At 39.0% G+C, this 27,832-nt stretch overlaps 1 protein-coding gene across 4 annotated transcripts; it reads right to left on the reverse strand.

The window, feature by feature from the left end:
* Positions 1-44: 44 nt before the first annotated feature.
* Positions 45-26,923, reverse strand: pbx4 (pre-B-cell leukemia transcription factor 4). Of its 4 annotated transcripts, XM_084925683.1 has the most exons (10): positions 25,960-26,923; positions 23,767-23,880; positions 22,201-22,274; positions 8,999-9,243; positions 8,316-8,506; positions 8,012-8,147; positions 7,635-7,791; positions 5,908-6,005; positions 4,223-4,309; positions 45-3,452 (listed from the first exon to the last, which is right to left on the reverse strand). In XM_084925683.1, the coding sequence occupies exons 1-10, from the start codon at positions 26,142-26,144 to the stop codon at positions 3,363-3,365; spliced, it is 1,377 nt and encodes a 458-aa protein (XP_084781809.1). In that variant the 5' UTR covers positions 26,145-26,923; the 3' UTR covers positions 45-3,362. The 4 variants fall into 4 exon arrangements, with proteins under 4 accessions (XP_084781809.1, XP_084781810.1, XP_084781807.1 ...); XM_084925684.1 differs by lacking the exon at positions 23,767-23,880 and having other exon boundaries at positions 5,908-5,996; positions 25,960-26,920; XM_084925681.1 differs by lacking the exon at positions 5,908-6,005 and having other exon boundaries at positions 25,960-26,920.
* Positions 26,924-27,832: the final 909 nt, after the last annotated feature.

The raw sequence follows: 27,832 nt of genomic DNA on the forward strand, positions 1-27,832 counted from the left end.
TTTTTTTTTTAAGTCTCCATGAAACTAACAGAGTCACATAATCATCAGATGGTGCAATCTCTCCTTTTATTACATTTGACTATCACAAGAGCATTTGTGACAAATTATAAAATGAAACACTTCTAAAATCTGAAATCAGATACTGAAGGGGAAAAAAAAAATCACACTAAATCATTTTATTAATTTTCTAATAAGAACACTACAATTTGTCATATTCTTCCTTTTTGTTTTACTCTTTCTAGAACAATTCTAAAGTTGAGGTATAAAAGGAGTTCATACAGACTCACAAGTCTGAAAACAGTGGGGGTTATATACAAGAGAAATGGAAAGACAGAGGTAGAGAGAGGGGTAAATACAAGGGAAAGAAGGGAGATACAAATTGACTAATAAAAATCAAAGAAATCAAAGGGTTAAGAAGCCATTTGGTGCTGTGGAAGTCATTTAGTCACTTACAGAATCCAAACAATCATAAGGCTGAAATGTGTCAAGGAGACATACAGTGTATGTATCAACATTATGGGATTTGGACAACTGTATTTAGGCTATATTCACTGTTTATGGTGTGGCACACAAAAACAGATCTTCAGATTAAATGTAAAACAATTTTTTCCTAACAAAAAGCCTGAAAAGCATTGACTCCTGTTTGCAAATTTGCTGTCTGTATTTTTTTGTTTTTATTAATAATGAAATTACAGGTATCTACATTTTAGATATAACTGAGAGGCTTATTACAGCTCAGAAGAACCAATTTTGTATTTAAACTGCAATTTTCTGTTTCTTGGAATGTTTTGAGAAGGTAAAAATTTCACACCAGAATTGGGGAATATTTGGAAAAGTGACTGTATAACTGAGGAAACTTGGAGGAGATTAAGAAAGGAAGTGGATCCATAAATCAATACATGAAATAAAATGTTTATAACCTCAATTCATACAGTTATCTTTCCACAGCACCAAATACAATTACATTTGTATAGCATACATTTCAACCCAAGTATGTAACAAAAGACCTAAATAATATTTTAAACTGATAGTTATTGTGAATCCTGTGATACAAAGGCCAAAAATAAACAAGCATTTCAACCAAACATCAAAACTTATATACGAAAAAAAGAAAAAAAAAATTACTGAAACATTACACAAACTGTACAGTGACATCCATTACAACAGGTAGAAAAAGGCGGGGGCGTGATAATTTGGTGTGGCAATAACATTATAAGATACAGTCATATGAACTGCAATGAGTAACAAAACGAGTACTCAGGGATATCACATGTGATCAGCGTTCAAGCTCAAGTTTTGTTCTGTAACATATGCTTCAACAAAGTCTTGACTGACACTTAAATCTTCATAAGGCTTTACCTTACTATCAAAAATGCTTTGTTATTCACATAATAGCTAATGTATAAAATAGTTCCAAACAATGAAATCACCCAAAATGTTGCAGGGTTGTCTGAAATGTGGGTTAAGAGTTTTGCTACACCCAGGACTGCCTCTTTTTTGGTAACAGAGGAGAGAGAGAAGCCCTTGCCCAATTGGCCATAGAACTAAAGATAAAATAATTGTAGTTTTACCAGAAGGTATTAAAAGATGGGTAAAAAGGAGAGCATTCCTTCTATGCTCACAATCAAATTACAAGTGTGATACGACACTACTCGCCCCACAACGAAAAGCCCCAAAAATCAAATCAACTGAGGCATGACAACACCACACAGAGAGACACAGATACAAATATAATTCCCTCCTCTCCTCAAACTGAGAAGGTGGCTGTGCACCAACTTTAGAGACACAGAGTAGCATTATTACATTACTGAACTTGATATTTTTGGTTTTGGTACAACAGAAGGTTGTAGTGTGTTGCCTCGGGCTCACAAGCTTAAATGTTTCAAGATTGGGGGGAGATCTCAGCTGAACCCCATCTGGTGTGTGATCGGCTGGTGGAAGCACCCAGTCTCTATGTTTACAAAGGTCAGAGGGCACCAGCCATTTTGACTAAGACATCCCAAGAACACTGTACACACGCCCACACAGAGACACACACATCATAGCAATACATGATGCACTTTTTTCCTTTTTGGTCTGACTGTAATAATTATACCCTTTATTTTTTGTTAATAAAAATGAAGCTAAAAACTCGGAAGGTTAAATGAAAACAATATCACGCCTAGAAGTCCTACATGCATGGAAGACAGTCACGTTTCTAAATTCATGACACGTTTTGTCCCAATAACACATCAATGCCCCAAAATCTTTCCACCCTTCTTTTATCGTCATTTAGATGCTTTATTGAGCAAATTTTTGGTGGTGGCTGGTGCATTCTTGGTGAAACAGCATTAGAAAATAGCCTACAATCAAATAAACTAGTGGACAGAAAGCAAGAAAGTCTACAAGCCATCTACCAACACCCTCTATTGGTTAGCAACAAAAAGGGCTATTAGTTACATCCACTCAACCAAAGATGTTGTCCTCGCTCTGCCCTTTCCTCCTCTTCTCATCAGCCCTATTATCACTTGTCCTGCCTGGTTTAGAACAGTGATCCCCTTAACTACCCTTTTACAGGTAGAGACACCCATAACAAGGATGCTAACTTTTGTGCTTGACACATCTTTTATGTCAGCTCACTATGAAAACGACTGTAAAGTTGCAAAGTGTATGTTGTGGAAGGGTCTTTGAAATCTCCAACAGAATGAAACACATCAAGCTATAAGGACCGGAAGATACAGTAGTCTCTTGTATTGAGTTGGCAGAGGGTGATCTTGGAGGAAGAGATGTGTTGACGACTACTGGGGCAGCACTTTGGTACGAGCAAGGTGAGCAGAGCTCCCTGGTGATCCGTATCAACAGTTTGGCTGTCAAATGCCAAGGCTTCAAGAGATACAGGCAATCACACACAGTTTTCCAAAGCAAAGGGTTAAGTGCAGAGGTCAACAGCACGTGAACAAACTGTGTAAGTACTGTGTGAAGTTAACGTGCATATACACATAATGTACAGACATCATGATCATCTACACAGCTGGGTGAGTGGTCTTCAGAAATGTCCTTAACAGAACATGTTTTCTCAGCCTTAGTAAACTCCAACCCCCTTTCAAATCTGAGTTACGAAGCGTTGAGTATTAGGGTAGAGCTGAATTCAGAAGAGCTGGATGGAGAAGTCCTCCTAGCTACTGTTCGGCTGTCCTGTGTTCCAGCACAGTGTGTTTATGAAATGCAAATAAAGCCTTGTGTGGCCATCTAGTTGAGTAGAGAGACAAGAAAGTAGTGAAGAGAGGAAAAAAAAAAAAAAAAAAAAAAAAAAAGAGGGACTGAAGATGGTAGTCAGAGCAAACTGCGGTGGGACTGAAGTGATGGCAGGAAGAGCCAGCAGATCAGTTGGAGGTGTCGGAGTGGACACTGCCAGGAGGACCGGGAGGGGAGGTAACCGAGGGGAGGTTGGTGGTGTCCTGCCAGCTGTTAGCCTGCAAAAAGCAACAGAGGAAGGATTCTACATGAGAAGGGAGGTTTTAATAAATAACAGTCTTAATCAGCTACATTTGTGATCAAAGGAATCAAAGGATGCATCCGCAAGACAAAATGGTTCAAATAATAGGGAACCACTTTGTTAAAACACAGTACTGCTTCTCCCTGGTTTTCTGAATGTACTAAGTGAAGGTGCTCAAATCCAGATGCGTAACTCCAGAACATGTTTACAGTAACTCATGTTTTAGCATGTTTTAACTTGCAGTGGGTATTACTGAAGTAATAGAAGTAAAGTTACCAACCTGTTTCTAAAAAAAACAATAGGTGCACAACATCAAAACAGAACACACTGATTTGTAAAACATTTAGTTTATGTACAAGTTCAAAACTGAAAAGAACTCTCCACACACACATTTGCAAAAATCAATAAATTCTGGCACATACAACCCCACATTTAATTTAAACTGGAGGGCACAGCAAAATTTCTCTTTCTCTGCTGTTACTTTTCCTGCATGAAGCAAAGTTTATTTTCTTCTTACATTCATATATTTAGTCATTTTCTTAAGTAACCAAGTCAAAAGCAAAATGAACTGAAACTCAGCGAAAGTGCTTGGATTTCAACCTTTAACCTTTCAACCTTTAAAAAGTTGACAATTTCAACACAATTAAAATGTTCTATACTTTAAGAGCACTGTACAGAGCAGTATTCTGGCATCCCAAATACCTATTGATCAGCTACACCACATGAGGAGTTTAAGTTGGTACTCACATCCAGGCGATGAGGGGTGTAGAGGCCACTACCTGACAACTCCTCATAGCCGCCCGTCAGGTGTGTAGCAGGGTGCAGGGTATCCACCTGTCAGAGACAAAACATTTAAAACACACACGCACAATTAGACAAATATTTTTTCCACAGACTGACCAGTGAAGTTACAGCATCCACAAACCTCTCCTGTAGGCATCAGAGCCAGACTGCACTACTCAAAAATACAGCTCATCTACTATCCTGTTTCAGTGCGAGCACTAAAATTTGCAGCTCACCAATCAGCTTCATGACTCTCCATTAAACCACTTATGGTCTGAATGAAAGACTGCAGCTGAAGCCAAAATGCAGTGCTTTACCTCTTCTTATACTGGTGCTTAACAGAAGAAATCTGTGGATCCATCCAAAACAACAAAATGACAATTCTTTTCACAGACAAGTAACAAGAACAATTCACTTTAATAAAATCTCTTCTGCATCTACGTGAGTATGGTGCACATTACTCCTATGAATTCAACACCTTTTCCAAATGCTAGGATTCTGTATAAAATGCAAATAAAACAGAATGCAATGATTTGCAATAACTAAAATTCTATACAAGTGAAAGTTGAATGAAGATTACATAGCACATACATTTGGATTTTTATTGACACGTGGTAACAAAATGCAGTAAAATGACAAGAAAACCACAAACCAATAAATTTAATTGGCAACAGGTCCCATAACAGGATATGTGCATGTTTGGAGCAACATGTGCTTCGATCTAAGCAACATCCTTTTCAAGGAAAGCCTTGCTTATTTTGGAAAGACGGTGCCAAGCCACATTGTGCATGAATTACTACAGCTTGGCTCCATAATAAAAGAGTCCAGATGCTGACCTGCCCTGCCCGCAATCCAGATCTGTTACCCATTGAAAATATCTGGCAGAGAACAAACAAAAAAGTAAAATAAAGAACACCCTGAAATGTTGAGCAACTGAAATACTAAAGCAAGCAAAAATGGGTAAACAATTCCTTTTCAAAATCACAGTAACTGGAGAAGAGGTGATGCAATAGTCACAAACATGCCCTGTGTCTCTGTTTCAGCATCTGGCTTGCTGGTTTTGTACAATTCTCAATTAAATATAAGGCTTAAATTATCTGCTGATATCTGCATTCTGTTTTGTTTACATTTTACACAGTGACCCAGTGTTTTTGGAAATGGGTTTTATATAAAGACGCGGGATTTTTGGAACACTTGGGGAAAAACAAGGACTGAAAAAGGCAGGATACTGTGACACACTTGGAAATATAGGACAACCTAGACATAGAGAAACAGATGATTAACCAGAGGGACTACAGGATCAATCCCCAGACCTGGTTTGTAGGAATATACCAGCTGCATGAAGACAACTTTGTGAAGAACCCTGATAACCCCACACAGATGTTTCCATACTGAACCGGGTCCTATGCTTGCTGAACATGTGACACAAACTACATTACCTACATTTCTCATGAGTAAAGGCAAATGCTCCTCAAGGTTTCCTCTACATAGGTCTGTGTGGAGCAGGAGTCAGTGGTGATAAAGACAAGGGGAGGATATGAGGAGAGGTCAAAAGGAGCTAGCCTAAGGGAAGATATCGGGGAAGTGGGGTGGCTAGGTTAACAGCATTGAGGGCAACTGCCAACTCCACAGCTGTCCTCAGTGCATACCTGTAGAGAGGGGGCGATGTTGAGACCCTCCCCGTTGAGGGAACGTAGGCCAAGGTAGGTGTCGCTTGTGTGAGATAAGCTGAATGACCCTGGTGACCCTGCAGGCAATGTATATCCAATAGCCAATCAGCCTCACCACGTTGTAATGGACTCAAAAGGTTACCATTGCTCAGGGACAACGCTTTGAAAATCAGGGTCATTGTTACTATTTTCTCATATTTATAAAACCTAAAGGAAGATTCTGCGCAGCATATGCTTCAGTGTCCACTAACTTGTGAAACAGCAAAACATCAACACAAATACCTTTTTGTTTTGAAATAAGTCGGTTTTGTTATCTCCATGTGTAACGCCTGCACTAAACCGGTATTTCCACACCACTACAACGGGGCCTTTTGAAAATGTAGCCGACTCAGTTTCAATGTGAAAACTCCAGGATTGCGTTTTAGTCCGGATGGCCTGAAATTTAAAGCTCTGGAAATGATGACACAGACAGCTGCATTTATTCTGGGTCTGGGTCTTATTAGATGAAATTAAGATGAAATTAAGCCAAGAAGCTAAAATTCAAAAGGAAAATGTATGTTCCAGTATACAGAAGCCCCAAGAAGGGAAACGATTAAATGAACCAGAACCTCTACCTAAAAAGGTCGACTTAAGCTGCTTGCATATATAAGTTTAAAGATTTTTGTAGACCACTGCAAAAACAGTTCAAGAAAAAAAACAAATTAATTATGGGGGACCATTTGTGTCAGTGTATCAACAAAATCAAGTATCCTTTCTAATATGCTCTACATCCCTGTAACTTTAAATTTAAAGTCGCAATGTAAGTATTATAATGTCAGGATCTCTGTACGTACATTAACTATGAAGTAAAACATTCAACATAGCACAGGTCTGAATACACAAAGTCACAATGACAGACTGTAGATATTACTTGAGAATCTTGCACATAAAATTTTGTGAGCTCTCAGAGCCGCATTTTATAAGCTACAGTTTAGTGCTGCCACTACTAGAGTTACGAAATGTACTAACTACATTTTACACGTGTGTATGGATGCAGTCCCATATCTACATATAGAACATACAATTAAAAAATACAAAACAACTATAAAAAAATACAGCAACTGGGGTAATAATGCATTATGACATAATGACATAATGCATAACATAATGCATTATGTCATTTCGATATTGCTTACAGAGCATAATATCCTGTAAGTACTGTGGCTCATTCCATTAAAAGGTAATTTATGTTTGAATGACAAAATATAATTACTTAAACAGATTGGTGAAGGAACTGCTCAGAAAATATAAGCATATAGTTTCTTGTAAAATATTTGGATAAGCAAGGTTCTCTAGAAAAATAAACAAGCTGAAGGTATGTGCCCAAATTTTCCAGATGGTACACGCAATTTTCTGTTTCAGAATGTAAAAGTGCATACTATGTTACTGCCTCAATACTGATTATTATAACTAATGTAATATGTACCAGCATACATCCTTCTTTCTATGAGATCATTTCAGAGAACTACAAACACTTAGCGTGGTAGCTGAGTGAGAGCTTATTTGCAGTTTGCATTGTGGATTTTCCTGTGAACCATTATGCCAGTCCACTATACACTCATCCTGTGGTGCAGTTATGCAAGAACAAAAGCTTATACAAAGGAAGAGAAGCTTGTTAACAAGAAAGGTGAAGCCTATGTGGGTAGAAGAAATGGAGCATGCGGTACCTGAGTTGGGCGTTGCCGGAGAATTAGCCTGGCTGGCCTGCGCCGACACATTGGCCGCATCCACCGCTGTTTTAACTGCGTAGAGGTTCGCTTCCTCCTGAAACTTACCAATATTCTTCTTGTAGCGTATTCTCTTGTTGCCAAACCAATTAGAGACCTGAGGACCAGACAGATGTCATTTGCATTTATTTTATCTGCCGTGCATCTGATCTGTTGGCACCCCCACCCCACAATTGTTTAGTTATTCAGTCTTATTTTACTTATATTAAAAAAAAGGAAGGGGTTTTAAAAAATAAAGTACAGACACTGACTAAAATCCTGGATTTAACAACTATATCTCTACTCTATACCGGATAACAGTTATGTTGGCAACTCACCTGAGACACAGTGATCCCACACTTCTTGGCAAGTTCCTCCTTGGCTTCCTCACTTGGATAAGGATTAGAAAGGTGGGAGTAGAAATACTCGTTCAGCACCTCTGTAGCTTGCTTGTTAAAGTTACGCCGCTTACGTCTGAGAGACAGAGAAAGAGAGACAGCGAGATAATGACCAGTATCTTTGGAATGTGCATCTGATAAAACAATCATTTCTAAGTGCTCAGATCATTTCTGCCCACAGGAAGGTTACCAGCCAGTCAACACACAGACAATAAACATATCATGTAGACCCACACAGACAGACCTGGCATCAAGGAAGCGTGAGCGCAAAATCATCACAGCCTCACAGGTGCTCTGTTTGAGCTGCATCTGAATGGAGCTGAACTTGCGGTGGATTATGGCCACCATGCGCTCAATCTCCTTGGGAGAGATGGGCCGTGTGCGAGACTGCTCTCTCAGCAGGTTCATTACATGGTTGGTGAACTCACTACAGGCCTGGAACAAAGAGAGAGGAAGGGAGAGAGAGCAGTTGAATACTATTGTCAAAAGAAGGACAAAGCAAATTCTGCCCAGTGCCAGTGGGATCGTTTTGAAGCATCTGCTTTCAGACTACTCTGAATAACAATATAGCATCTGATAATAGAAATTATTAAACAAATACATTCGTTTAAAACAAACATTAGATACTTTGTTCCCGTTTTAATTCCTGTACATTTTTTTCCATGTGGACCTAAAATATATAATTTCCCCATACACTAGAAAATAAACTGGACACTTCTTTTGTCCATTATACTTTTTGTCTATTACACATCACTAGCCCTGTTGAGCAGTTTCACAAATGTATCTTGTTTTTCAGTTATCTTGTGTTTGACCAAACAACAAACAAAGTCACTTTTCATCTTACGGTCAAGGGTTGCCAAAATGTTTTTGCGTACAAGCAAGGAATGTGTCACATATGCATGTCCCCGATGTGCATTCAGCACAAACCTGCTCATACTTCTCCAGCTCGGAATGATATATCTGGCGGATCTGGGCAAGCTTGGCTCTGTAGTCAGAGTGTTCGATGCTGCTGTCGGTGGGGGAGCCTCCGGCTGCCGCTGCAGCTGCAGCCGCTGCAGCCGATCCGCCGCCCTTTTCTGGTCCTGACACACCCTCCGCTAGCAACATATTGTCCAGCCGCATGATCTGAGGATCTGGGGGGTCCTCCTCCTGCACACCTCGTATACTCAGAACTGGAAAAAAGAGAGACAACGTGATTTAGGCAGATAAGGTTAGCATTTAACTGTCTGAGAAAACACCTGCTAAACTACTCATCTAGATCTAAGAAAACCTGTTGGTTAAAAAAAACAAAACAAAAAACCCCCCACACACACACACACACACACACACACACACACACACACAAAAAGACAGACCATACAATTTTCCAAGCAAAGGTATACTGCTGTGGCTTATAGGAATGCACAGAAAGACAATAAATCACTGCTAAAATTCAAAGAAGTGGAGTACTGTCAAAACCCAGTCACAAGTTTCTCCCCTGAGTCATTGCTATGAATGCCTGACTGAATTCTCAATAAGCCTGAACTTCCTCTAAACCAACAGCAGAGGGCAGTGTGGTCCCTCAGTGGCACACTGCCAGAGATAAGGGCATGAGGCATGGGACCAGTAATAGGAGTGCATGTGCTGTCACTATGAGCCCCAGTGGCCATAAGTATAGTTATCAGTCGCTGCTCTCCACCACTGTATTATACCAGGACCTCTGTCAGCCTGCAGCCATGCTCTCATCTCTCTCTCCCCCTCACACATGTGCACAAACACATACTCCTTTAAAGACACCTTTGTTACAGAAAAGTTTTAACTCCAGACAACCATCTTTTCTTCAGAGCCTGGAGCTTTTAACACTTAACTAAATTCAATTTCACTTGCCCCTTTTTTTTTTGTCTCTCAATCATTCAACTTCAAAAAGTAAGAGTAGAAACTTTACAAACTGTTACATTTTTTGGGAAATCTTATACATTATATTAATAACAATGCATGAATTAAAGAATCGTTTTTTTATTGCTGTGATTAAAAGACTGAATTTAAAAAATAGCTATGAATGCCTATTTGACTTTAAAAGGAAAGAAAAAAATTCTGACAGCAATTTTTTCTCTTTTAATCTTTTGACCATAAATGATTTAAAAAAAAAAAAAAATACATTTTCTGTTTCCCATCACTTTAAAGTGAATATTCTGACTGTTGGTCACAGAAATCAAGCCATTTAAGGACATCAAAAAAAAAACAACTAAGGAATTATGATGCCCCCCCCCCCCCTCCCTACTACTAATAATCTAACACACCTAAGCTTTTGCACAATAGTAAAATAAATACTTTTAAGGTCATATTTACATTATGATTGCAAATACTGATTCATAGTCACATATAAAACCAGTACTGTAACCACGTTTATGTTGATCTTTGTAACTTGAGACTAAAGGGAATAAAAAAAGAAAAAATTGGAAACAGACAAAGTTAACAGGGATTTTAAGGGAGACAGATTCTACGAGTATGGATGATGAGATTAATCTCTGTGGAAACTGAGTGGCATTAGGCACTTGTCTTCCTTAAGGATTATTCTAGTTTGTCAGTGTATCAAAGTTCAGTTCTTATGAGACCTGTGAGTCTTTACTTGGAGTCCTTAAGGGTCGCAATGAAAAACAAGTTTTCCGCAGCTGTGGAGAAGTCAAAGCTAACAAATGACTGGAGCTGTAGTGTAGGGTAACAGATGTGAAGAAATGAGGACAAAAACAGTTTTGCTTAAATTTTCCAAGTGCAATGGAGCAAATGAGTTTTTTTCTTTTTCATAACTTCTTTTTGATAAATGAGTCTGTTCCACCATTTTACAAGGCCGTAAGTAGTCAAGTGTCCAACTTTCCCCATTTCCTACCCTTCACTTTTTTATTTCTTGTTCCTTCTTGCCTTTTTCTTTTCCCTCTGCTTAGGTCTCTTCTCTCTCCAAGGCACATTCCTGCTCTGCTGCTCCCCCATCTCAGGGCTCAGGAATGCAGCAGACCCAGCCGCCTGAACTAATGACCCTGATTCGCCCATCTCTTTCCCTCCTCTTTTTCCTTTCTTTTCTGTAATTCACAAAAGATCTGTACAATTTTTAGCTGTGTGAAATATATCCAAATTGCATATCAATGGCAAGATCTTTTTTGTATCCAATATATTAATGGTTACGCAATTATTAGTGTTGCCTAAGTTTTATGTATGCCGATTATAACTACATAACTACGTGTAGTTATGCTTTGTTCTTTACAGCCCATTTACAGAGATGTACAACTGACCTACAGTTAAGAGGGCAACTGTGGCTCTTGAAGCTTCTCACCTCTTTCCCCCTCCCTTTTGCCCCCACTCATTATGGCCCCCCAGCTGTAGCCTAATGCCCCTACATTCCCCTAATTACTCCAATTAAGCTGTGATTATCCAGAATCACACTCATGCACAGTCTAGTGGTCTAGTGGTATTATAGCATCTGTTAAGATGAGTTAAGATACCACGCAGAAGAGAACCATATGACACAGACACATATAAAGACTTTTTAAAGAATAATTTAAAAAGTCCTTGACTCCGAAGCTACCAATACAACTCGTGAAAACTAGAAACAACAAAGAGTCTTCAGATCTGAAAGCTGGCTGCATATTAGAACCTAAACAGTGTTTCCATTTGATCAAATGTATCCCAATACCCGACTGGGTCTATTACCGAGAAGCTAAAACTCAGCAGTGCTATAAGTAATAATACTTAAATTCACCTTTAAAAAAAAAATAGTAAGACTGCTTAAGGCCCATACGCTGCATTCAAAGACCTTAGAAATCACACTATTATGCACACGTTACCAGCCAAGCTGGGCGGTGTGGTATTGAGAGACGAAGCGAGCAACACATACTATGAAATATTCAGGGTATCCAGCTGGGCTTTCACTGCATACATAATCATTCTCATTTCTGCACAGCCAATGTGGAAATGGTGTGCTTTGCAGACAACACAATATATGAAGTGCTGCAGGTAAGGGTGAACAACCTAACCAGTAGTATAGTGCTGTACATTAACTGTAATGCCTTCCACACATAGGCATAGATAAGGCTTAAACGTAATCAGTATATCATTGCTCAGCTCACAGCACAAGCTTTATCCTTGTCTGTCTTTTCCCTCGCTAGCATCCCCTTTTTCACTCCGTCTCCCCAACACACATCCCCTCCCCCCTCCCTTTCAGCGCACCCCCCTCCCCACACACACACCTCCCCCAGTGGCCCCCCCCCCCCACCCCCCTGTTCTCCATTTCAGTCGAGTTCTCCATGTGAGCCGCAATCCCTCATGCTGTCAGCCCCCCCCCTCCTTCTCCCTCTCTCTGTAGACAGACAGGATTAGCATTTTAATTGCATCAGCTCCCTTGGGTATTCTCAGCCTTTCACTGGGAGAGAGCAAGGGAGCGGGAGAGAGAGGAGGATAGAGAAGGGAAAAAAGGGGGAAAAAGGTAAGGAGAGAGGGTAGAAGGAGAACCAAGGAGAATTGAAAAAAGGAGTCACAGGAGAAGATATGTGTGCGGGAGAGAAAGAGACAGGGGCCACAAATATACAGAATCCAGAGTACAGACGTGCCAGAGAGCGAGGGAGCCAGAAAGGGAAAAAAAGATAGGACTGTGAAAACATCAGTTTTTCCTTTCATTATACGGAATTCAGATAAAGAGAATGGCCCATAGAAAGACTTTTCTTTTCTTTTTTTTTTACAATGAAAAAAAAATTGCTACATAAATATGCTAATTTGACTTATAAAAATGCAGAAACAAATCTCAGCACCAGCTCTGGTGTTAAGATAGGTAAACCCATGTATAAAAGACTAAAACTGACTGCAAGTGATAAAATAGCACCCGCGTAATAGAAATACAGTGAAGGGAAATAAGAAGTGGGGCCAATCTATCTATTAAACTACTCTTTCACTATTTTATCAGATGAAAAATAAACAAAACCTCTGGGGAAAAATAAACTTCTTCTTGAACTACGCATGACACCAAACGGCAGCTGAAAACCCTCCAGGTTGACTGATTTGATTTCCACAAATTATTTATTAAAAAACAACAGTACAGTAAATGCAAGTTTGATGAAACTGGAACAGACTCCTAATTATCTTTTGTTGGATGAGTCTGACTTTCATTCTGCAGAAAAAGAGTGAAATGTACTATTTAAGAGATCAGTTTTCAAACCATGGAATGAAATGCAAACTTTCTATTAATTAAATCCAGATCCATATATGCAATATGACAAATAGTTACCTGGATGCCAAAAGCAATTTCATTACAAAACCATAGGTTATAATGATTAATGTCAATATTCACACCTAACCTCTTCTCTGTGTGAACCATTTTGATTTACCATGCAATTTTGGTAAAAATATGGGTTGCTCAAAAAGGAAAAAAGAAGACCTGTGTGAACAAAACTGTGCCTTAGGCAGGTTGAAAAATATGGCACTCAAACTGTAAAACTAGCATTAAAAATGAATCACTTCCCTGCTGGGTTTTATGCTAAATGGACGATGTATAAAAAACAAAACTGAAAAGTGTAGTTTTACACAAAAATATTCAGTTATTCTTCTAAAAAGGGAACGTTTTGTACTATTCAGTAATTTTAAGTTTTTTAAGATACAGGATTAATCCTGTAATTGAGTGAGTGATGTTAAAGTGATGGCATTTTTTCCCATTAGGTCATATGTTACACTTACCTCAAATTTCTTCACAACTAAATTCAAATAAACCCACAACAGCCTTGGACAAGACATGGATATGCTTAATGCAACTAGGGCTATATTTGACCAAAGAAAACCAGACTTGACCAAAACTGAACCTACTCCTCAATTAAGTGTGCTCTACCTGATTTATTTACAACAATATTATTACAATTAATATTTCAGTCTTGGCATTTTATACTGAAGTTGAACTTACCAGTTTGTTTGAAAGTTTACACTTGGCTTTTTGATCATATTAACAAAATTCATCACACCATTGGCTTCTTTGACGAATTGTGAACTGTTTGGATTTAAATCAAATTATTGATTAAGTAAAAGGAATTAACTACATTTGAAGCTAATACAAAGGGCTAGATATAAGTTGTGAAAACATTAAGATGTTAATAAAAACCATTCGTCTCCAAAACAATCAGGTTTTTTAGGAAGCTGAACAACTTAAAAACATAGGCTGTGCATACAACAACCTGTTGTGCTGCCAGCAATGCATAAATATGTTTTGCTACACTTAATTTATCCTGGCTACGTAGAGCCTATGGCGTAGCCTCGGCAAATGGCCAATGCCATTGCCAGTATTTGTACCTGTGCAAACTGCGGACGCGGTGAGTATAGTTACATTTCCAGGGAAGTGAAATCAGGTTACAGTTGCAACATACCTATACTTTTCTACACATTTTACACAGGCGTATAAATCCTCTCTTTACCTCACCCATTCAGACCCAAAGTTTAGCTATTAAAAATAAGTAAATGCTAGCAGGTACGGCCTGGCTTTCCAAACATTAAACCTGAACTCTGATTGTTTTTTTAACTAAGAGATTTAAATTAGAGAAATGGTGATTTCAGTTTGTTCAATCAACTAAGTGTATGCAACCTGCAGATATGTTTCTGTGTGGGTGATAAGAAAAGAGAAAAGAAAAAAAAGAGAGATATACAAACTACATTTTAAAACCATTGAAGTGAGAAATATAATACAGAATAATATGAGGTTTTCTTCAATAATGAATGGCAGGTTTTCTTCTGTTACTCTAACAGCTGGCACAAAGTTTAAGTTTTTATGGAATGAAAAATCAATTTTTAAAAATCTTTTTAGATTTTAAAAGAAGAAGAAAAAAAGAAAAAGCTTTCTGCAAGAAGCCCCTAGCAAAACTGTGATTGCAACTTTTACAGACTGACCAGGGTGCTCCTTCGGACATGAAACTGACACGTTCAGATGCCATCAGATTAATAGAAAGGAGTGCATGTCTGAATGGGGCTTTAATGAGCCCAATCCATATGTCCATTTATACTTTAAGCAGCTCACACTAATCAGCATCTGTTTGGGTAGTTTACAAGAGTCCTGTAGCACACAGCCCCCCACACTGACACAAACACACACTGAGAGGTAAGCATTTAAAGTAAACACTGTGGTTTTACTAAGGTGCGAATTGGAGAATTCACACCTTTAGCAAACAACACTTCAGTCCAACACATCATCAATCAGCCCTTAATTAACTAAACAGAGAGGCTTGGACAAGGACAACAACAAATACAACACAAACACTGAAGGATATCAATTGTGTTGTCCCTTAATGAAAGATCAACAATGCTTTTCTTTCTCTAAAATCTATATTTGTATTTTAGGTAAATAATGAAATTAATTTCCGTGACAACAATTACAAACGTAAAAAAAATATTTTATATTGTATATATCTTAATCTGAAATATCAACTATCAGAGCTGGACAATGTAACAAATTTGAATGTAATCAATGTTATGGCTTCCAACGACTATGAAGACAAGAAAATTGGGACTAACTATTGCTTTTTTGGCTTTTCAACACAATGCAATCATTTTGTTTTGAGTTATTAATCAAGCACAAGCATTTCCTGGTACATTTTAGTTCCTACCCAAAAATCCAATGATTATGAAGAGATCAAAAAGATCTATTTAGAAGAAGAAAAATAATCTACAAGGTTTCTACAGATGAATCTGTGGATCATTAACAGTTGTCTGTAATTGCTTTGGTCTCCAAATTTCCATGTTTTACTCCAATTTCAACACTGTCCAAATGAGTTATTAATTGGCCATCTCCCTACCAGCATAAAGGTCAAGGAATCCCTTTGTTAAATTTGTTAAAACAATTGATAATCATGTAAACTAACTAAGATTACAACTATTCACCAACTTTTGGCATAACAGAGCAGTCATGCTTAGAGATCCAGAGATAAATTTTCAGTCCTTCAAATGTTTGCATGCTGAACAGCTGAAATAATCGAAATTTTTGAGGTCAGTCTGGTTTGTTACCCAACTATCACCACAAAACATTGTTTATTGTACATATTTATGATTTCAGGGGGAGGGATGTGCGTTCCATCTCTACTTTAAGCTTATGCTGATAACACAGACATTAAACAAGCAGACTGTGAGATGCAGTAGGTATACTGGTATTTTCTCACAGCTAGTCATCTGACAAAGCGTGAATTAAACTTCCAGCACAGTTTGTAACCAAACCGAGCTGTTATAGGAATGAATAATACAAGATGTTTTTCTAGACAACATTTTATTGGCAATAAGGTACAATACCTAAAATCTGTAATGTTTAAAGTGCATATTAAGCACAAGTGAGCAGCTGTAATTACATCTCTAATATATCCTGAGTCCAATGCATTTCTGCACATAACAAAAGACAGACATGGAAGAAAAATTTTCTAAATGTCACAGGAGGAAGAGGAGGATGACGAAGAGCACCTAAGCAGGAGGCTTGTTATAGCACTGCTAGGATCTTTCCCCAGTCAACTCTCATCAGGCCAGCTGCCTCCTGTGCTCATTAGCACAGACTCTTAAGGAGCTCCTAAAGACTTTGTGAAAAATGAACGCTCATTTGAGAGGTCGTTAATTTGCACTGTTATGCAAATTAGGTGGCAATTAAGCGATAGATCAGAAGAGCAGTGCCCATTTATAACAAGTGAACAAGCATTATGACACAGTCAGATGGTGCTAGAGCGAAGTGAGGCTACATGGTTAGTCTGAACAGGTTCAAAGTTCCACCCTTGTGAGGAACAAAACCACTGTACCTATAATATGTTTGGCTGGTCACGATAAGAATATAGCAATGGGTTTTACAGCACTATCGATTGAGTCTGTTAACCTGCACGCACAAAGATTAGTCTACATTACAACCTGATACTGAAGCGCATACTAATCATGTTCCCAGAATATGGCTTTAATATACATTAACCAACAGTGGTACAATAACCATCTACACTAATGAAGGCAGCATCCCAATGCATATTGCTAATCTAGGGTGGAACGCATACCCCCTCCCTCTACCAGCCCTGATGTTTCTATTTCTCCTCTGCATTTATGACATGGTGTGAAATATACAAACATACTGTCTGGGACAGCAATGAGCACTGCTGCAGAGGGGTGGAAGGCACCCATCAATTGTAATTAATTGTTAATTAGTCAGGATTAGGAACTGGGCTCTGACACTCTCCCACCCCACCACCACCAAACTAGTGCAATCCAGCTGAGACCACATTTACATATCTTTAATTAAAGAGATGCCGGCTTCCTTTAAGAGCAAACCCTAAAAGAAAAGTAAGGCGCAGGCATGCTGAGAGGGAGGGCAGATGAGAGGTAGGAGACTTCCCTGTTAATGATCTTCAACAAACACTGATGGGTTACCTTGTTTGGCATAAAACTGATTCTGGGAACTAGCACAGCCTGTTACCAATATGTAAGTAATTAAAGTGTTTCGTTTCAGTAACAGTTCTACGGGTTACCTTGCTTCAAACAAAAACAAACTAAACATAGTAGCCTTAACAGCGAAGCATTTGGCGAAATGCTTGATCTGTGTTGTCCAATGGTCTCAACTTTTCCAATAAACCCACTGTTCTGGCCATAATGTGTAAATTGTGTTATTAAAACAAAACAACAAAGCACACTCAACCCAGAAAAAACGGGTACATCCACTAGAGAAAATTCTCATTTCCACCAAAGAGAAACCACTCCCATTGGTGACAACTCTGTCAGAAGGGCCTTCAGGGGGAAAAGAAAAAAGAAAAGAAAACATACACTGAGAAGTCCATTGGCCCGCACACCATTAGGCCTCTGCTGAAGGTTGGAGAGCTCTGACTCCCCAGTTAGAGTTAGGCTATGTGCGTGTGGGGTGGGGGTGTCTGTTAGGGCCAGGGGTCTGTGTGATATTAGCCGTCTGCCAATCTGGCTTGGGGAATGGACACCAAGTAATTACTCCTTCTCTTACTGCCTCATCAATCTCCCTGTATCGCTCCTGCACCCCCTCAACACACACCCTTATCTTTTTTCATCCTTTTCTGCAAATGAGCCAGGCAAAGAAAAAAAAACAATTGAGTGGCAGGACAACACAAATCAAAGCAGATTCCTGAAAAGCCCATCTAATAGTCCTGTACTAATGCATAGTGAATGTAATTATGAAACAGACTTTTTAAAAGAGAAATCACTGATTTTTTTTTGATCAAGTGAGAAAGAAGTTCACCTATTCTCTTTTCAGATTGGACAGATGACAGAACTGAAAATGTAAATTTGGTAGTTTCACCTACATTACATTTTAGTCACAATCAATTTCTTATCTTCTTAATGCTTTTGAGTTTAAAAGATTGCATGCTTCTCCTCATAAAAAATAATGAAATGCTTCCCTCAGGTTTCTAACAACACATAAAATGTTATGGCTGTTCAAAAATGGGCTCTCTGAAAACTAATAATAATTAAGTCTCTTTAATGAGGCATGACATTCACTAGACTTTGAAGAACTGTACTCAGTCTGTAGAATACAAACATATAAATCATTCATGTGGTTCTAAAAGGGATTTTCCTTTACAATAATGGGAATATTACCAACTTGATTACACCACTTTGTGACATTCTGTTGTTAGATTTTATGCATGGCCAGGTCCAAAACAAAAAGTTTTTAAAATTAAAGTTAGATTTCTCAAGTTTATAAGGTGTTTAGCCCGGTAGCAAATAAACGTGTAACAACTATGTGCGACATTTACTCGTGTCGTTTTAGTGTTTTTACAACAACAACAAACAGGTCGTAATTCACTTAATATGTCAGTGGGTCCATTTGGATTGTGAAATGACATTGTAATGCAAAGAAGTACCTTGAATAATGCAAATAAACTGAAGGTAATAATTTAATTAATGAACTCATTAAGGACTCTCGCCCGATGACTGACTGAGGCACAAACACTGCACTGGTGTGTCATAAGTTATAGGTAAAAGATAAGGCATGAACTACTTTAACAGTTTATTAAATACCTTAAGAGCTCTGGAAACAACAACAATAATTATAAACATGGGCATGAGTTATAAAATGCCTGAAAATTAAGACTCTTCTATTCTAAAAATGGAGTGACTAAAAAGTTGTTGTTGTTGTTTTTTTTTAAAATGTGCAGGAAAATGGATTGGAAATGTGGCAGAGCCAAACACCAATTAACCGGTTCCCATAACGCATTGTTTGAATACTGGCACAACTGGGCACGTACCAAAGTAACCGGCTCAGGTTAGCATCACACTGGCTAATAAACTTGATGTTAAATCCTTTTTGTTGTTGCTGAAAGAATTGATGGCCCATAAGATTTGATAATAGATACTTACATATGATTCACATCAATTAGGGGCAACAATTTCAGTCTTAGCCAGGTAGGATGGTAGTTAGCTGCTTATAAATGGTGGCAAACTAACTCATGGCACTATGCCACAGAGTTGTTTATCAGACAGCTTATCAACAAGAGTGGCAAGTGTTGGAGTGTGAACTTGTCCAAGTGAGTGGGAGGAGGGAGAGGCTCATTATACCACTGTGTTGTCTCCAAGCCTAAAAACTATACAGCTCAAATTTCACTTGAAACTCTATTTTTGTTTTCATTTAAAACATTTCCAAAAATAAACAACGTGAATGTTCATGCTTGAAAAACAGGGACTTGAGAAGGTTATCAAAACAGAGTGAGTGACAGATTCACTGTTGTCATGTGTAAAGCACAAGGAATGCATAAAAGTGAGGAGAAATGCCTGAAACATGCCCGAACTGAATTTTAAAAAAAAGAAAAAGAAAAAAAAACTTCTGAGAGTGAACTGCAGTAGCTTGTGAGAGATTTTGGCATAAGCTGTCCCATTGCACCAAGAGCTATTTTTACAGCAAATACCCATGAGAGCAAGGGGGAACAGAACTGAGTTGAAGCAAAGCCACTGGTTCTCAACTTTGATAATTTCTAGTCTCTTTCCAAGTGCTTTCATTTCTTTTTTTTAAGTGTATCTTTAAAAAAGTATTAACAAGAATCAAATTTCACACAGACGGAGGTCATGTTTAATGTGAGAGCTCAGGACAACGCATGCACTGTTGAAAATGAGGGGTGTTTTGGGGTGGTGGCGGTGGGAGGGTGGGGGATACTGGCATTTGCGCAGAACATTTCCTTTACAATGAAAACAATCTAACCAACTGCAGCACTCAAAGGAATTCACCTCCCATCCCCCATGCCCCACCTCCCCTCCTCCACCACCACCATTACATTACCATATCAAAGCCCCGAGTTCAGAGCAAGTCTTCTCTTTCAAGAATGGGAGCGAGGCAGAGAGCGGGAGGGGGAGAGGACAAGACCGAGGCAGTAGGAGTAGACCCAAGACTGAGTTCGCTTTTATCCCTCTTTGGTGTGCGAGTATATGTGCAAGGGAGACAGAGTGTGTATGTGGGTGTGCCAGCTCAAGTCTATGTTTGTTAGCAAGAAAACACTGTAGAAAAATCAGTGGAGATACTAAAGGACTACTGACTGAGTCTTTCACAAGCTGCAATGAAGAGAAGTCAATTCACATTCCAGAGGCAGACAATGGGGCCTACAGGGGGTCTGAGTAGCAGTGAAATGCCAAAGCAGGTACACAGTGCAGTTAGGAGGGCACTTTGTGGCAGATGGCCAGCAGAGTACAGGCAAAGCCACAGATCTCTATATCTCTTTGCTGCCATATTCACCTCAAGCATTAGTCTATTGTTAACCTACCCTTATTCCTTGGTCTGTTTTTCTGCTCAGTTTACTGTACAAGTACTCACAGACCCTCTCTGTAGTTTGCAGGGAGACTAAATGTGAAAATCAAAGTGAATGGCATTAGGGTAAATAAGACCACTGGTTGCCTGGGAAACAGTGTACCCTGCCCCACTCACTCAAGCCTAGCCTTTACTTTTCTCCAATCACTGGAGAGCAATAATACATTATTGACAGAGGGCCACAACAGGCAGCAGTGCAGCATTTTCAAATTGTATTTGAACAACAGAGGCTTACAGTTAAAAGATACACAAAGACAGAGACAGAGAGAAAAGCATACAGAACACACGAAGGGAGAGAAACTGACAGAGAGAGTCAGGGGGAGAAGATTCGAAAACCCACACCATTCAAACTAACATAACCATCAATCTGCCATCCATCCCTGGCCTCCTCCTTTGAACGACACTAAAATCTGTCAGATAGCTGACTGGAATAGCTAACAAGATGAGAATAAGCAGCGTGTTTACTTTGAATACACATATACGTAGGTAATAATTTGCATCAGATTATGTGTATTTTAAAGTCAGCATTATTTGTTAAGATGGTGTCACAGTAGTAGCTTTTTAATGTTGTGTTTGGGTAAGGGTACTGCATTTATATGCATAGCAATTTATTCCAAATATACAATTACCCTACACTGTGTGGTGTAGCAGTTTTTATATAGTGGTGTAGAGAAGAAAATCTTTGTACTGAAACGGCATAACAATTTGACTGTAAAGCAATAACCCCTGTGAAGTTTTTCATATCTGCCAGCTTCTGAACAGCTGTGCATAAGCTTTCTATCTGGAACAGGTTTGATTATTTAAACGCAATATAGTGGTTTGTACTAGTAGTAGTTGTAGGTGTTTTCCATGCCTTAATATAACAAACATTGTTGACATCAAATCAACTGAGACCATTTTTTGTCCCAAATGTTTATCATCTGGGAACTTACCAAAATGTAAAACTGCGACTGTGTTGCCACAGATGAAACGTGGTAACCAAGTTACAGTCCAATAAGTAAGATAACAGTTGTTAGCATGTTCTGCAAAAGGTTCTGCAGGACTCAAGTTTCAAAGGCACTAATCCACTAAGAATAGTTTCAGCTGGTCAGAGCAAAGTCTGGACGGTAGCCAAAAATAGGTTGAAGAAACTGTAAATACAAGGCCGGAACATACAACACTAAAGCACACATAACACACACACACACACACAATGTGTGTTTAATACCTGACAATAAATACTACCAATACAGTTGTGTGTGGCACCATTATAACGATAACTTGGTGCTGGGGAATCTGGAAAAGATGCACTATATCTCAACACTGCTACAATTTGTGCAGAGTGGAGAACACAGTAAGGAGTGAAGTAGAAACTTACCCGTCTTCTCTTTGATCTCACAGAGAACACTGAAGAGGGCTGGCTTCATTCTGTGACAGTTCAGGGCATGCTTCCTGTAAAAGAGAAGAGGGAATAAGAGGGGGAGAGAGCGAGGAGGATTACAATAAACAGACCTCCATCTCAAGTCATTCCATGTCCTCCTCTATAAAACAGGTAGAGGAGCTGTATGTATTATGAATAGAGCATTTCAAGAATGCCATGCAACTCAGCGGGACAGAGTCATATTGTTTAAAGGCATTTTCAGTAGCCAAATGCATTTGTCGGTGCAAAAAACATTCCTGATGCATCAATCCGAACTAGCAAGAGTAATGTTGTCATTTGAATGCTTTGCACTATGGGGCAGGTAATGATGCCAAACCTCAAGGTCATCATTACTGAGCACCAGATTTCAGAGTTAATACACACTAATCTAATTTCTTCCTCTTAGAGAAATACTTGTTCCATGATAGTAGACAGTGAGTTGATAGAGATGACTAGGATTAAAATGCAATTTTAATTTAATCAGAGGCATTCTCTTTATTGCCAGACAGGCTAACGGCAATTAAATGAGATAAGGCAAAACTTCTACACTTCAATGTAATCAAAACACCTCAGCAACAGAATTTCCTGCCAAAAAACATCCATGCACCCACACACACACCCATACAGCTCATTAAAAACTGCAAGGATGGAGAAAAGCCCTGATCCTACTACGACCCTAAATGACTTTACACCATTGTTTCATTTCTAAACTCTTTTACTGGCAGTGTACAATTAGTGTACAGAAAGAGTGAGTCTGTTAGTTGCTGAGCGAATATGGAGCTATAGTTCAAAAGTTTGTATTCTTTTCCCCACGCATCTGTAATTAACAAAAACATGTTAATTACAGTAAGCATGCAATAGACTACTGTGCCCTGTTAATCAAGTTGAGATGGTCATGGAGGTGTTCTTAATGCCCCCCTCAGTGCTCTTGCAATATTTAATTATCTTGGAATAATGGCTGTAAATTTGTGCACCCTGTGTATTTTTAAAGATTTGCCCTATAAATTAATAAATCCATTTGGATGTGTTCAATGGGGAGTTCCACAAATCACCACAGTTACCATTTATAGTAAAAATGGGTTTAAATAGCAACAATGTTGATATGCAATTACATGAGCAATATACAGTTAATTTAGGTGATAAACAGCAAAGTCAACATGAAGTCTGTTAATAATGAGAATGAATTATGATCCTCCTTATAATAAAGAAATAAAGCATTTCTTTCCATACAACATCACTGATGACACATTCAAAACAACCACATATGAATATGATTTGGCTACACCTGACCTCAACACCAATTCCAGTTGTGAATCTTCACTGCAGTATTAATGAGGGGACTAGAAAATAGTGCACCCACTGTGCAAGCTGTTATATGTGTAAGGTATGTGTCTAGCACTAAATGTGTAATTTTATCCACCAATTCAGTCACTGCTGGATTTGAGTTGGGGGGAGGGCTGCCTTCAGCATGGTGGGTATGAGCACGAGGGGGAGAAGGGGGTGCTCATGCGGTCCTGTACTGACCTGTGCTGGAAGTTGAGTGGCAGGCCACCCCCTGCCATGCCCCCCCCTGCTCTCCCTCCCTCTGTGGGGTCGTCTGATCCACCCCAATGCGCCGGCGATTCCTCTGGCCAGTATCTGAACATATGGCGACAGGGTGAGAGGATGAGGGTGGATGGTGCGCAGGAAGTGTACTCTGCAACACCGAGTTCTTGCACTGCCCTGGCCACTCCCCATCCCAACACACTGCCACCCTGCATGACAGGGACGTCATGATCACATGCGAGCCCCCTCAGTAATTAATGGATCATAACTGAAGGAATGATAGATGTGTGGGTGGCAAACTTTTTCAAAGTTAAGAATTATGTTGATAACAGCCATGGCATCTGCTTTGTATTAACAAATCTATGTGTATCAACATGGTCTGTGTTAGCCTGAATCTGATTATGTTTTAGTCTGTTACGTGAGATGTAAAATAGAAAACAGCCAAACAAATACAGACTAACTGCAAGCAAGACTGTCAGTTAATGTTGAGCATACGGTTCTGAAGGTGTTTTATCCTCAGAAACGCCAGACTGTTATTAGCAGGAGTTTAGATCAATACAAGCACACAGGCAGGGACACCTCTGGCACTTCCGCAAGCAGCCACACCTTTAATTTATTTTTCAGAAAACCCTGTTAACACCTCAAAATAATTGTGTTACATGATTTCCAACACTGTATTTGGCCTTTTAAATACAAATACTCATTTTAGACATTATCTTACAGAGAATGACTCAACCTTTTTAAAATTTCAACAAAAATTCTAAGTTGAAGAAACAAAGTAGGAAGGGAAAAAAAATTAAACCTTAAAAAGGAAAAACGAATGTAAAAATGTTTGAATTAATGAAGTGAAGCCCAATTAAGTCTTCAAACTTTTAGTGAAGAAAGGTAATATCCCAATGATCATAGGCTGCCAGTACAGCATCATCCCTCCCCCTCACCACCATCTCATTAATAGAAACTCGATTTGCGGACAGCTGCACTCGCGTACACATTATAGGAGAATTGATTGCACCCAGCACACAATGAAAAGGATGAACACCAGGGAGGGAGGGAGTGAAAGAGGAGTGAATTAATTAAGAGAACCAGGTGGTCAAATGTTGGGTGGAAAATCACTAGCTAATGACACATCACACTGTGGCCACAGTGTTGCAGTGGACGATTGCCTATTGTTGAAATACTGACGCTTCTTTTGAAACTGACCTTGTGCTCCTCAAGCCACATGGCAAATGAGTGTGGGTCAGTCACTCAGTGCAACGCACCATTTCTATAGGAATCATGCTTAAAAAGATACCTCTAACACAAACATCATTTGATGCATCATTTCAATGAGTAATTGCTGTCACAGACGGCACTTGGCTAGTCTGTAAAATTGACTAATCCTTTACCTTAATTTATCCACTCATTTGCACTTCAATACCCAATTTTACTGACACTAATTTGATGTAAACAACATTTCAGATACATACTGATAATTATTCTAATCTAATTTAGCATAGTAATGTTTAAAATGCACAAAAGATTTGGCATCATAACCAGAAGACACAATTACACTTAACTATGGCAACTTGGAAAAAATCCACCATCTTAAAAAGCATTTTTACTTTTGATAATTCTGCGCCATCGATTCATAAATTTTCCTAAGATGCAGTGGGTTTTTATATATAAACATATAAAGTTATTACAAAGTATATTTCAAGTTATTTTAAAACAATTTTTCCATACAACGAAAGTACAGGTAAGGCTGCACCAAAGTGTCTATGTGTGCGTTTTAAACGGCAACGACTGACCCAGAAATGGGGTAGTTCTTAAATCTGATACTTCATTGATTACCCAGTTAAGATTAACGATAGCCCCCTAACGTTATTTTAACCATATGGGCATGTATACAAACTACAGTTTGAAAAAACAAAACAAAAAAGCCAATCTGAAGTAACAAAGAGCTTCTAACAAACTACAACACTGTAATGAGACTATTCGAGAGATATTCTAAATGTACTTTAACGTTACTGCTTTAGCTGCAAAATACACTGTAACGTGAAGTTGCATTAATGTTGCAATTACGCATTACCTTACGTGAATGTTTCACACAAACAAATGAACCTAAAAACGAAGACATACAACTCACTTTAGCTTAGCTATCATGTGTGGAAAATGGCTCTTCGGTTGTCTTACCTGGCCTGTGCTTCGTCCAGGCTTTCGTCAGTGATGGCCATTATTTGCTGTAGGATATCCCCTATGTCTTGTTGAGGCTGACCGAGGGACTGTTGTTTTCTGACCGAGTCTGGGTCACCAACATCGGCTTGTGCTAGTCCACCTAGTCCGGTGAGACCCGTCATCATCCTGGTCTGGTCATCCATACTTTCAAAGGAAACTCGCCGTTTTCCTCCGTCGAAGAATACACACAAATAGCTAGCCTATTAGCTAGCCAGCAAAGTATTTTCTACGACAAATCATACAACACCGCTTACGGTACCGACAGTGACGATCAGCAAATAATTGGGGGCTGTTGTCATAAAACAGACTATACAAATACGCTTTACATTCGTTTGTCTTTTCCCCCCTCCAGTCAATAAACGCGGCCAGGCTAAAGTTAGCTAACCACCGACTGAAAAGCAGCTAGGTTAGTAGCTGTAGCCCAGCAGAAAAGCAGCAGCAGGGACACACATGCACAGACTGTGTGAGCTTGCCAACAGCGTCTCGCACATTGTCGGAAAAAATGTAAAGCGAAAAAATAAAAGCACGGACGGACACGCGGGTATTAAAAATAAAATCCACCAATTCAAGAAAAAACAAAACGGGATTAATAGAGTTTCAGATCATGTAGCTCCAATCCGAAATCTCCTATCAAAACAGACTACGGTTTGCCATTGTTGTTGATGTCGCGCGAGTACGTGGGATGTTCTTATCTGCGCGAGTGGTGTGAGTCGCCTTGACCATTAAACTCATAGCACCACAGAGTGCGAGCTAGCGGGTGGGTCCATTAGCAGCCCATATAGTACAACAGGAACGAAAGCTAATGATATAGATAACCTCACTACACTGCCACATTACATTTAAAGCACATGCTTCCAGATACTAGAACTGGATTATTCCTTCAGGTGACCAAGCTCATCTCGTGCACGACCTTTACAAATTGATAGTCCCTTACGTCACCAGAACTGCTTGTTCTATTGTAATTGGTTAAAGCTTTTTTTCTCCCTCACTGATATCGGGTAAAATCACGCACATTTAAATGTCAGGGATGGCGTATTGATGTATATATATATATATATGTATATATATATATATATATATATATATATATATATATATATATAAAACAAACACTGTAAATAAAACAAATAAATAAGGTGTTACCGCCTCAGTGACTGTGCCATGTTATATTTGTTGGACCAAGTGCAAAGTATGCGGGTGCATGCTACTAAAAAGCCACAGTCTATTCTTGCCCATGAGTAAGTTAAGTGTATTAAAGGAATGATTTGTTCCTGGTGTGTGGTGTCACACACTGTATTAAGGCGTACCTAAAAGTCAATTAACTTTATGTATGCATATATATGCCAATTTCACTTGCAATATTAAATCCCAAAGCAGAACAGCCCAGGCTTAAAATATCGCCTGTCCCGAACCCCCTATGAATGAAACAACCCATCAGTTTTCAGTATGAAAATGTTGACAGCAGATTGAAAACAAGTGTCCTTGTTTTTTGCAAACTTGGCAATTCTGCTGTAGTTTATCACTCAGATCAGAGAGACAGCTTTCCAAGACGAATGGCTGACTGAATGGATGTGGAGGAGAGTTGCACCCAGCCTTGCTATACTGAGAAGAGATGATGGGTGTACATGAGGGAGTATAGAGCAAACTGGCAGTGGTTTATGCTGACTCTCCAACCATCCATCTACTACAATCTGTAGCTAATCAATCTAAAGTTAGAGACAACAAGAACAGAATATACCGTAAACCTACACAGTAATTGGTCTTTGCATGTGCACGCGGTACAAGTCATGGTTCAGGTGTTATACACAGTGGCTGTACACAGTGCAGTTCT

This window comes from Perissodus microlepis, chromosome 4 (assembly GCF_051167445.1).
Source record: "Perissodus microlepis isolate ML-2025 ecotype Zambia chromosome 4, ASM5116744v1, whole genome shotgun sequence".
NCBI lineage: Eukaryota > Metazoa > Chordata > Actinopteri > Cichliformes > Cichlidae > Perissodus > Perissodus microlepis.

Bases quoted from the DNA above. Each gene is read 5' to 3' on its own strand.
- pbx4 (XM_084925683.1), bottom strand. From the start codon at position 26,144: ATGGATGACCAGACCAGGATGATGACGGGTCTCACCGGACTAGGTGGA. The intron at 23,881-25,959 runs GTAAGACAACCG...CCATATGTTCAG, and splicing joins CTGGACGAAGCACAGGCCAG to ATACTGGCCAGAGGAATCGC. The intron at 22,275-23,766 runs GTCAGTACAGGA...TCTCTTTTACAG, and splicing joins CCACTCAACTTCCAGCACAG to GAAGCATGCCCTGAACTGTC.